Source organism: Haliotis cracherodii, unplaced genomic scaffold (genome assembly GCF_022045235.1).
Source record: "Haliotis cracherodii isolate W230 unplaced genomic scaffold, xgHalCrac1.p SCAF_3, whole genome shotgun sequence".
In the NCBI taxonomy this organism is placed as follows: domain Eukaryota; kingdom Metazoa; phylum Mollusca; class Gastropoda; order Lepetellida; family Haliotidae; genus Haliotis; species Haliotis cracherodii.
In genome coordinates this window covers 35,244,979-35,257,957 of record NW_027266286.1, presented here as the reverse complement: position 1 = coordinate 35,257,957, position 12,979 = coordinate 35,244,979, and the positions used below count along the sequence as shown (strand labels likewise).

The 12,979-nt window shown below is 38.3% G+C and overlaps 1 protein-coding gene across 2 annotated transcripts in view; it reads left to right on the top strand.

The window, feature by feature from the left end:
- LOC139475942 (protein O-mannosyl-transferase TMTC2-like) overlaps positions 1-12,979 on the top strand; it is a 555,954-nt gene that overhangs the window by 38,323 nt on the left and 504,652 nt on the right. For both annotated transcript variants that reach the window (XR_011654036.1, XM_071259155.1), the window contains exon 2: positions 6,608-7,193. Coding sequence is in view for 1 of the 2 variants with exons in the window: in XM_071259155.1 (XP_071115256.1) it covers positions 6,608-7,193 (586 nt within the window). In the remaining variant the exon portion in view is untranslated. The remainder of the gene's footprint in view (positions 1-6,607; positions 7,194-12,979) is intronic.

The window sequence follows — 12,979 nt, the reverse complement described above, 5'->3', positions numbered from 1 at the left end:
TCTTTAATACTGTAAAAGGCGACGTTTCGGTATAGATCCTTATACCGTTGTCAAGCAAGACTGAATGAGGGACTGACTGACTGATATAGAAGATTTAACGTGCGCTTTCCGACTATAGCGTATTTCGCACACGGGCCTGGCCGGATCATTTAGTGTATTCCGAGAAGGGTGAAAGTGGTGTGTGCAACCCAAGAGGGGGCTTTTAGGGGTTGCTTATATTGATTTTTTGAAATCTTTAAATTTGGAATAAATGCCGAGGTGGGTGGAGGAGGGAACTAAGGGAGCCGGGTGAGGTGGGTGTTTGTATGTTTATTGGATTTTGGATTGGTAGATTAATTAATTTTTAGATGCGCTTAATTAGGTCTGTTTTGATTTGGAATACGCCTAGGGCCTTGAAGTTTTCTAGTTTATTTTGAGGGTTTAGTATTTCATCTAGAGTAGGAACCTTATTTAGATTGAGGGTGGTTTGTAGTGTGGTTCTGTGTGTTTGATAGTGGGTGCAGTGAATGAGTGCGTGTTCTGTGGTTTCGGGTTGTTTGCAGTGGGGGCAGTTGCCTGTGGTGTGTCTTTTAAGTTGTTTTAGGTGGTTATTTAGGTTAGTGTGTCCTGTTTGGAGTTTTGTAATTAATCTGTCAATTTTTTAGAGGGTTGTAGGATTTTAGGTTTGGCTAGTGGTTTTCTGAGCACTTTTTTGATTTGACTATTTGAGTTTTGATATTGATTATGCCATTTTTTGGTTATTTTTTGTTTGTTTACACTTTTAATTTCTGATTTTGAGATGGGTAGGTTTAGGCTTATTTCTGGTATTTTGAGAGATAATTTAGCTGCTTTATCGGCGCTTTCGTTGCCGTAAATTCCTATGTGGGCGGGGATCCACAAGAAGGTTATTTGTTTGCCTGCTTTTGTTAGGTCGTTGGAACTTTTAAGTATTTGGTTTATTAATTTAGGTCGGTTTTTGGTATTTTTGTTTTGGAGGGCTTGTAGTCCACTAAGGGAGTCAGTGAGAATTTTTTTGTTGTTTTTAGATTGTTGGTTATGCAGGGCTGAGTCCATGCCCATAAGTTCGGCCGTGAATATAGATTGGTTGTTAGGGAGTCGGTAAGATTGTGTGGATATAACTGGTTGTGTGGTATAGACTCCGAAGCCTGTGTGGTGGGAGATCGGGTCTGAAGATCCGTCAGTGTATATGTGACACCAATTTGGCCAATTTTTCGTGTATGTATGCAAGTGTGGTGGTTTTAGCTATGTTTGGGTCGGTTTGTTTATTTATTTGGTTAGCTAGCGTTGTGTCTATTTGGGGTATTTTGAGTTTAGGGGTGAAGATATTTGATTTTTTGCAGTTTTGTTTAAGATTTTGAGTTTGGTGTTCATTGAGGTAGTTAGTTATTCTTTGGGATATTGGGGTGAGTAAGGGGTGTTTGTGAGCTATAGCTTGGTTTCTTGGGCTAATGTTTTGGTTAATTAGGTTTTGGATGAGAGGGTTTGTTTGGGACATAGTGTAGAATATATATAGCAAGTGGATGATTAACAATATGGACTGTTTCTGTTAGTTTTCTTTTGGTGAAGTCATGGAGGTTGTTGGTGAGGATTTGGACGTTGTCCCAGTTGATGATGTGATTGGGACAGTTGATGATTGGTCAACAGTCAACTGTCCCAATCACATCATCAACTGGGACAACGTCCAAATCCTCACCAACAACCTCCATGACTTCACCAAAAGAAAACTAACAGAAGCAGTCCATATTCGCCGCCACAAGCCATCAATCAACAGAGATCAAGGCTATTTCATCCCATCCGCCTACTATGAACTCATCAACCAATAATCACCTGTTTATTGGCTTCATGCCCCCATTGGCTTCTAGCTATGTGTTTTCTGTCCATCGTGTTGTGATAGCATAATCCCTTTATTGTCACACCTACCTATGTTATCCCACTCATGTATGCCCTTGTTGTTACTGTTAATCCTCTATTGTTAATCATCCACTTGCTATATATATTCTGCACTATGTCCCTCATTCAGTCTTGCTTGACAACGGTATAAGGATCTATACCGAAACGTCGCCTTTTACAGTATTAAAGAAGTTATTATCCATAAAAATTGTGTCTATCTTATCAAACTTCTTCCTCTGTATATAACGCGGTGCCGGTAAATATATTTGCCACATCGCTTGTTTCTTTAACCAATCCTTGGCTACATCTTTAGATACCTTAGCCGCGGTGACTAATTTTTTTATTGCTCCTACACCTTTCCAATATCCTCGTGGGCTAAAGTAAATTTTATTCATTATTAATTAATATTGATATTTCTTTTAAAACGACTTTCGTTGAATCACATCATCATTTTTATACTAATAGAAGCAATGATTGGCCCCAGGTATTGGTGAGCTTGAGCCAATTTAATTTAATCTCATGACTATCATTGAATCTCATAATCATTTTGGCATAAAAAATTCCATCTGTAGTAGCGGTATATAAATCCGGCTGCAGTGGGGTTGCGGCAGAACCATCATTAGCTATGCTACTGAGAGAAACATTGTTGCTTTGAGTTTCGAGACAAAACATGTGTTAATGCAGAAGTAGCCAGCGACCTGAATGTAAGCTTGATGAAAATAATGTTGAAACCCATTTTCATGCACATGACGGAATTAATGTGAACAAATATTTATCTGAACATCGTTTCGAAGTCTGTGAGGCTGTCCGTATTTTAATATTTTTATCTCCATTCAGACGTGAAATAATATAATGTCTTCGTGTCTCAATTTTGCTGCCGCTGTGGAAAATTGCACACCGATCTAAAAAAAGAAATACCACTAGATCTACTATTGCACCGAGATAAAAGAACCAGGTCAACTTTATCTTTGTTCCGTTGTTTATTAAAAATTTGTTTCCGAAGCAAAGCGAATCAATCATAAATTAAACTAATTCATAGACTAGATTCTAATAATAAGTGTAAACCTTTTTTTAAAATGTCATAAAATAACTTACTTAAGTAGATCTAATATATTTTATTTCGTCCGCCCGATCTCTGGTTAGTTGAGGCTTGTAGTTAGTTGAGACTTGAGGGGAGAAACTTATACAAAAAATATGGATGGCCTTAGGCAAAGGACACTTGCCATGCCAATCAAATGGGATCTGGGTCACTGGGACCTGCCAAGTTTCACGGATGGATTTACTTCGGCATAGCAAAATACATTTGGGCAATGAAAAAATGACAAGAAACTACTTTGATCACTTGAAAATATCTTTGACCATTACCAGGTTTTTTTACACAATCGTTGTCATCCAGATTCCAGATCAGGCAAGACGAACTCAACGAAGAAAAACATTGTTGAAATCACCGATTGCCGTATATATTGTGAGAAATGCTTTTTAAAAACTGCAGATATACCGTACTCAACAGGATAACAATTGGTGCCCCAACACATAGTATGTTTCTTGTTCATTTACACTGCTCTTATACATCACGACAAATGTATTTCGTTCTCGTCCAGAGATATAGAACTATAATTTGTGTGTTTGACTGTGTTGGATAAATCGTGGACATTCCATGGTATCATTTTATGAAGATGTGAAGACGACATGGCAGGTAGGTTTTGAAACCCAAGATGTACGTGTATGTTGAAAAGTCTTTGAGTCGTTTGTTAGATATTTATATTACCATTAAAACTCACGTCCTTGTTGTCAAACGTCCCACGTGAATAGGTGTTTATATGACATCAGCCGTTTACACATTAACCAATGAAATGTATGTGTTATCATGACGTCATATTGACCTGTCAGATCACTTGTATAAGCTCCGCCCACTAGAGTGCGGTAGTTACTACCGCAGATGGGGCTTTAATGACTCAGCCTCCTTGTAGCGACTAGCTACATCCACTGCGGTTAAAGCATCTATATATGTTTTGCGTCTTACCTTATTATGAGGAAGAAACAAGGTCAGCCTGATGAACTTCATTCATTGTAAAAATATCAAACTTCTTCCTCGGTATATAACCCAGGGCTGGTAAATATATTTGCTATATCGCTTGTTTCTTTAGTTTAACCAATCCTTGGCCACACCTTTAGATACCTCAGCTGCATTGGCTAATTTTTGTTTTGCTCCTATACCTTTCCAATATCCTTGCAGGCATTATTAACTAATATTGATGTTTCTTTTAATAAGATTCATGACGATCGTTGAATCGCATCGCAGTTTTAGCATAAAAAAATAGGGGTATAAATCTGGCTCCAGTGGCAGTGGTCCAGAATCAACATTGTCTATACTACTACATCTTTCCAAAAATAGTTTTCTGCAGCAGGAACAATTTCATCAGTGACATATTTTGAACCAAGCCATATCAGTTTGGTTTTGTCAGTATTAACTTTTGATCCTGAAAATCTAGCAAAAAAGTTAAGTGTATTTAACACATTGTAGAAGTCTTTTCAGATACATCAAAGTTGTATAATCTGCAAATTGTGCTAGTTTTTATTCCCTTAATACTTCTGTTTTTTCTTGTCATTATTGCAAGTATCTCTGCACATATAATAAATATATAAGGTGATACTGGATCCCCCTGATGACAACCTCTTGTTATCTTAAAAAATGGCTACCAAACTCATTGACTAATGAAACCCATGAAACTCTTGATTCAATTTCACTGAAAAATGTTGATATCCATTTTGCTATACTTAAACCAAAGTTGAAAAATTTAAAAGTATTCAAGATAAAATGTCTATCAACAGAGTCAAAAGCTTTTTCAAAGTCAATCAGCATAAGTAATCCAGGTATTTGATATGATTCAGTATATTCCATCAAGTCATATATTAATCCTCCCCAATATATATCTTCCCGGGACAAAACCTTTCTGATCTTCACCTATAATTATACTTACAATTTCTTTAATTCTATTTGCAATTACTGCTAGGTATTCAAGAGAGAGATAGGGCGCCACTATTTTAGGAAAAGTTTCGACTTATCTTCCTTAGGAATACATGTTATTAATCCCTGTTTTTGTGTTTTGGATAGAGATTCATTTCTATATGCATGATTAACAGACTCAAGCCAAAATTGTCCAAAATCATTCAAAAATTTAAAAACATTTTCTGTTGTGAAATCATCTGGGCCAGGACCTTTTTCATTTTTCATTCCTTTCAGTGATTTCAGAGCTTCTTCATAAGTTATCTCCGATCCAGAGGACTCTTGATACCTATAGTGATCCTCTCCATAGGGCAACCAACTACAAAATTCTGTAATTGGGCCTTGTACTTATGGTTGGCAGGCATGTGAGCATTGCAAGGAGCACAACATCCGCTGTTGGACATCTCTTTTCATAAATTTCTTTCCATTCAATGCCAAAATGCCAAATGATAATTGCTATGCTGATCAATCAGTCTAGTGGGGAACTTGAACCTTTTGATTTTTTGGGATATTAAAAAATAATGCACAGCATTATTATTTCTTCACTGACCTGAATGTATCCTGAAGTAACCAAACTTGATTTCTAAATTGCACCAGAAAGTGGGATATGTCATCTCCTAAACATAATGGTCAGGAGGTTGCATGGTTGCAGGCTGCCTCGCACAGGGGAGCTACGACTTTGGCAGTGACAGTATCACTGTGAGGAGCTTGCAAGTTTCATTTCAATTTGTCTCTCTTCCTGAAGAACTCCAGTCCTTTGGAATCTGTCACAACCCTAATAACATGTAAAGATTATAGATCATGGGATTCTATTAGGCTGATCCGATGTAATTACATTGTGAATTAACTGTCTATTTATTTACTTAATATTGCTCCGTTTTGTGTAAATATGAACATATTTTTTAAACATGTAATTGAGGATGAACTTTATGTTATATACAACTGTCCTCTTTATGCAAGTCGGCAGGAAATGTATATCCCAAAGACAGTTACTTAATCATAATTATATTTGTTTAGAAAGATTCTGTCAACTATCCAACAACGATACAATGATAAATTTTGCAAAATTTCTAATGTACGTGTTCTCAACACACAAAAAAGTATCAATTAGGAAACTCTCTTTGATAAATATAATGTAAATGTATTTTGTAAAAATGGGTCAAATGGCCTTATACAAATAAATCTGTCTGTCTGTTAAACATTTGCTGATGGCTGTCAAACAAAAGGTAATTAACTGGATTTACTCAAGTTAGATCATTTGGTAAGATCACATGGATTGTTAACATTGTGTACAAGTCATCATGGTCATGTTACAAAAGCTTTTTCATCATACACCACAAATGCAATATGTAGTCTATTTCACCTGATCACTAGACATGTAATAACTACATTGGTTCAACATTATCAAGGCTTTTCATAGAAGGTTGTATTGGGGCTGTAACGATTGAAGTGTGATAATTATCTCAAAGGTGAGGTCGCAAAATGATACAAAGTGTGATAATAAAAACTTGACAACTTTCTACAGGAAATAGTCTTTTACAATTATTTTTCATTGAAGTTAACATGTCATGAGGCTTGTATGGTTTTGTAACAGTACAGTACAGTACGTGTATTGTTTCAGAGAGTATCAAAATGCATTATACTCCTATTGCATTGTACATGTTGTATGAATCAGTACTAATTGAGATAATAACTTATTGTATGTTTCAGTCGGGCAATCCAGAAGAACCAAGACTTGTTACCAGAAACACCCTTGGTGAATATTTTCTTTGATGACTTCTGGGGGACACCTCTCACACATAGTGGCTCACACAAGTCCTACCGACCACTCTGTGTCCTGTCCTTCAGATTCAACTATGCCTTGGGAAAGCTAAATCCCTGGGGCTACCACTTGGGTAATGTCCTCCTGCATGCAATAGTCACAGCAGTCTTCACCTGTCTAGCGCAAAAGGTGCTGAAGAGGAAATTTGCAACCTATGTAGCAGGACTGTTGTTTGCAGCCCACCCCATACACACTGAAGCTGTTGCTGGCATTGTTGGTCGGGCTGACATTGGTGCATGTCTCTTCTTTCTTCTTACATTCCTGAGTTACATGAAATATGTGGAATACCGGACTTCCGCCCACATGGCCTCCCATCGTTGGCTGTATGTGGTCAGTGTTTGTGTATTCACCGTGGCAAGTCTACTGACAAAAGAACAGGCCATTGCAGTTCTTGGTGTCTGTGCTACATACGATGTTTTTGTCTTTCATCGCGTGAAACTTCAGGAAATACTGCAGCTACACATCTTCACAATGGTGAGTACATATGTCCATGTCTCTAAGAATTTACCTATATTTTGGAAGGATAATTTACCAGTGCAGTCCTCAAAGGCCACTAGACTGTCACACTTTCGTATTTTCTTAAGTGAACTGAAAACTTTTCAATTTGAACATGCTTATACATTGTTGTTACTCACCTGCCCTTACCTGGGAGTCCAGGCTTTGCTGCCTGGTGTCCATTCTTGGTGAATGTATAAACATTGTAGTCAGTGCCCTTGAAATTGAGTTACTATCCATTTGTATTTAACCTTTAGCCTGCTGAATTGTTTTTACTCTTCTTAGCCCTGCTTGCTGGATTAATTCTAGCATAAGGTGCTAGCATACGGTCGGTGCCTTTTTAAACAAGGGACATTGTAACCAATATTTTGCACAGTAATACCTGATAGAAAATTACACATCGTCACATTAAAATATCAAGCATTTTCAAACATACAGAGTTTAAGACAAAAGCAAACATAAAATGTTTAAAAATTCTTACGAAACTTCTACCTTTATTACATATCTGCCATAAATCCTGTATTTTGGCTTCAATCACACTAACTAAAAGTTTCAGATTTTCAACAGACATCCTCTTCGCTGTCAATTACACACAATTAGTTGCCGGCAAGTAGTCTCATAACCTGCCACATTGATGTTACACAACCACTCTTGAAGTAGTGACAATCTAGCACCTGGTAGAAGATCACATGAACCTAACATTATTCTAATAAGTTTACTTTAATAACTGACATATAAATATATATTTAAAGTAATAGTGTTGCTGAAAGAAACTACATGCACGTGAGTTTAGCTGGTGTTGGGGTTTGTGAGGTCGCCACGCATTTTCCCATCAACCCTGGGTGTAAGAAGTGTGGTCGATTTATCATGATGGGAGATCCTCATGTAAACTGCATGAAGTGCAGAGGGATGACCTGCACATTGGAGAAGAGATGTGAGAAATGCACCCGTACATCAGAAGAGATATTCTCCAAGATGTCAGAGGCCGCGACTAAGGCCAAGAGAAGAGAGGCGGCAAAAGCAAAAGCAAAAGTAGATAAAATCATCACTGAGAAGTCAGTTTCTTCTCCAGCGCCTCCCTCTCCATCATCTCCTGCTCTCACCCCTGAGCCTCATCCAACAACTTCTGAGAGAACAGCAGGAGATGATGAAAGACATGCTTGATGCTAAGCTGGCCGATATTGACGCTAAGATCACAACAGTAGCTCTGGCATAGACGCATACTAGCCAGACGCCTAAGGGCCTGCCTCCCACGGCATTCCAGCCGATGGATATGCCGTCCAGCCAGCCATCTGTGAAGTAGACTAAAGGGAAGTAGCTCTGATTACCAGAAAAGTATTCACCGGAAGTGTATCGAATGTAAATAGAAGTTAGATGAATGAATGGATTCGGAAGTCGCTAAGAGATAGATTTTAGGGTAAGTGATAGAATATGCTAGGTAATATTGCTAGGATATTGATGTATGGTTGTCAAGGGAGTAACGGATGTATTACGGTTAGTATTTAGTCTGAATTGAAATAAACAAGACGTGTTCTTATACTTGCCCGTTGTGTGCTGTTTACAATAGGAATACCCAGCCAGCCAGCCACGGCATGGCTACCATTACCCACTGGCTACAAGCCACACGGAGGCAGTAGTATAGGTAATGGGGGTTCTGCCGCAACTCCACTGGAGCTGGATTTATATACCTATAGCGCTACTACAGGTGGCATTTTTTATGCCAAAATGATTATGCGATTCAACGATCGTCATGAGATTAAGTTAAATTGGCTCTAGGAGACCAGACTATATAACTACACTCTTCTTGTAAATTGATAAGAAACAATTGATAACCGTATTTGGTTGGTTTGACATCACTGATATAATAAAAACCTTGTGGTAATTCTCTCCATTTAATAGTTTTTTCGATCTCCATTATTATATATATATTTATGTAAACATTTGTCTAAATGTGATCAAACGATAGTAAGCAATCTATTTTTAATCTCCAACCAGTTCTTTGGTTTTGGCACGGAATAATTGACGTGCTTGTTTCCTCCCCTGTTCTATGAACTTTTTTTTCTCATCCTCGCTAATACCACTGGTCTTATTTTATGTTATATTAACCGCTAATGTTCAATTTGCTACATTTTGTTATATTTGCTACATTTTGCTATAATTTTGCTATAATTTTACTACATTTTGCTAAGCAATTGCATAAGCAGCTGGTTGATCGGTTTTTAATACGAGTTTACAGTGCTTCGTTGCCGATAACAGTTTTCTGACTTTATCTCGTTCGAGCTTGGTATAAATAACATCATTTTCGCGTAAACATTCCTCAAATGAATCTCGATCTTTGCAATGAAAGAGTGCTACCCATTTGGTCTGCTCTCTGAGATCTCTCAGGACAGAGTTGTATTTTTGAGTAAGTACGCTATGTTGAGTATGCCTTCCGGAGAATGCTAAATACGAAAGCATATCTTTCTTTTTTGTGAGTTCTTTACTCGCGCTGCAGTCGTCTATTACGAAAAGGGTTGATTCTCCTTTGTATTTTTCGTGACATACTCGTAAACAGTCTTGTAAACAATCGCCCGGATCGACTCTGTGTACCCCGTCGTCATTCATTACCCAATCACTCGATAGGTATGTTTTATTAACGCTTATAGTCGGGCACAGAATAATAATATGATCGAAAACATCCCGATAATGACTTTGTAAAATATCTGGAATAAAAGCTGTTTTTCCGCAGCCCGTTTGCCCACATATGATAGCGCAGTGCGGATCTTTAGGTAAAAGATTATTAATAGATTGCTTGCACGAATCGTCCATTCTGTATATTAAGTTGCGCATCCATAATCACGTACAAATATATGTTTAATTTAGCAGCCGATTCCTGGAGCTTCGTTATCTGTATGGTGACACCCTCGCTAGCATTTTCTATTCTCCTCCCACTGCCGTGTAGTTGTTCATCGTTTGTTGTTCGCATGTCTAGCCATAGCGCATACTTCGTGGTGAGGTATTCAGCCATCGATACACTCCCGAGAGACAGATCTTTCACAACCGCGATAACTTCCAGGGAACGTTTTATAGAAGGAAGTTTTTTAATCTCATCCCACTGGTGATACGCTAGCATTCCTTGGCTATATAGTTGATTAGGAACGACCTTGATAGTCAATTCTACTTTTGTAATCTTGGGATTGTAGAACTTCTCGGTATTTCTTTTAAAAGCATCGAAGGGGTCCTCGAACAACATTAAAATACCCTTCAACAACCTCGTGATATTTCACATCGTATCTTTTTTGTCCCTCGTGATCTTTCGATGTCGCAGCACGCGATCGTACAAAATGGCTAAACTTCCTGTATACTGGTTACGAATTTGTCTGGCTAATTCGTGATCCGTTGTCATATCATACTCCAGCGAGATATTGTCAATGGAATAGCTAGCATCTTCACCAGCTCTGATTACTCTACCGTAGTCATTAAAAGTGAGTTCGTATTCTAACCTATCGCCTAGGGATGCTTGATAAAAGGGCATGAGGGAATCTAGTAATTCAAAGTCAAGGGGAACATAGAATCGGTTACCTAATGCGTCGGAAACGGCCTTATCTTTTACAACGGTACTATCACCACTAGAAGCATCTACGTGCAGTCTCAATGTGTTCTTATTACAAATACCTTGGTACTGTAAGTTTTCCCACTCTTTCTCCAGAGATCCATGTAACAATAGCATATCGTCGATACTCAAAACCTCATTACCGCTAATTTTAATGGGGATTTTCTGTAACGATAGCACGACCTATGTTCTGAACGGGCTCCCTGTTAACGTCGGCAGAAGTCAAAATAATCGTAAATGATAGTCGGACAGTTCCCGGAACTAACACATCGTGTGCGCCGAAATTAGGAAAGCGAACCAGAAGCGTTTGATTCTGATCGATGGTTCTAGGGTTATTAGTTATAGTTACAGACTGACGAATTGCTTTGACCCCTAATGGATCTCGAAGTCTACGTTGTGGGTTTAACTTGCGTCTGTATTGCGAAGACATCATTATATTGAAAACATGTACCCTATGTTTAATATAAAAATGACTGATTTAGATCTAGATACCTTTGATGACTTTGATAACCAGAATCCAATCGAAGAGGGTACTGATGAAACAAACTTTATGAACCCAACCGTAAATGATGAACTTTTGAAACCAGCCATTGATGATTATTATGATACCTTTAAAGATACCCCTATTGGTCGTGACTATTCAAAGTTTGAGATAGATAGTAAAGGAATATTGCGACTGCGTGGCGAACCTGATATTGACCTTATGCATTATCGTACTAGTAAGCCCCTAGCCTTGTCTACGATAGCCGGTAAACACGGTATCAGCACTGTTCGTGATAAATTAGGTTTTGTGGACTACTCGTGGCTTTCTGCGAAGACTACTAAGGCTCTTCGGATTGTGCGTGATAAACTCGTTAACAACACAGATAATTTGGAAGCTTCCTTGATGGTGGCCTCGGATGGACTCGAAGAAATCTTGGGTACCTACTACGATAATTCCACGGTCAGTCTATCACCATATTCGGAGTTTAGTATTAGGGAATTACGAGGTCTTGACAAGGCAATGCAAACAATGCAGGGAGAACTCACCAATAATATAGCCAAGCTATCTGAACTCGACAAGCATATAGCTTACGAGAAAACAAAACTTGAACAGGCGAACGATGAGTTCAGTAGACGCCGCGTAGCGGAAAGATTGTGTAACTTAGAATACGAAAGATCGGCCCGCCTCGAAGCAGCTTCCAGTAATAGAAAGGCACTTCGTTCGCAAATCAGTCGAATTCGAGAAACTATCGATCGAGTCCTCAACGATGACACTACACTGGCCGATAAAATTAAAACATTGTTCAGAGAACAGGGAATAACAATTGCCAGTATTTTAATCGCGTTGGGATTTATTATATCGACTTTGACTCTCGCGTTAACCGGTGGCACAGGTGGTGGCGGATCACCGCCTACGTTGGATGTTATGAAAGAGTGGATAAAAAAGCATTTAAAAGCATTAGGTTCAGCACTGGGAAAGCTCGCTGAGAAAGCAGCGGCCGCACTTCCCGGTATAATAGGGAATGTTGTTTCCTGGCTCTTGAATTTATTAGCTAAGACCACCACTTGGCTTAGTCAAAACTTGTAGGCACTGATCGTAGCAATTGCAGGGCTGTTGTACGTATCCGCTAAGAACTATTTAACCAAATCAGTTCGCTAACCAAATCATGAGTAAACCAACCGCGACTCCACCTAATACAAGTGCTGTTTTTTCATCGATATGTTGTTGATTTTTAGCCTCAATATGTGGTGCTACTTGTGAGTTAGTAGATGGTTGTGCGATAGTTGGTGTTTGTCGCTTGACTATTCCCTTTTCACCTGTGATTGTTTGAGTTATTAATTTGGCGTTAATATCTGAATTTATACCTTTTTTTTGTTGATCGGTAGCAATAACAATTTTATTATTATAGCCTATCACTTGACCGATCTTAAGTTCCATATTACTCGGAGACATGTATAGTTCGTGTTTGCAATTGTGCACTGAGAATTGCCCATTATCGATTCATCAACTCTTACAAATCCTGGATTAGTAAATTTATTTTCCGTTTTATCATTAAGAAATTCATTCCAAGTGTTTGCGGTATCATTCATTTGTATAAATCTTTTAACAATATAACTTAAACCATTCTTAAAACTCATAATATCCCCTCTCCAATCGTTACTCGAAAGTTCCCAGTCTTTATACCAATGA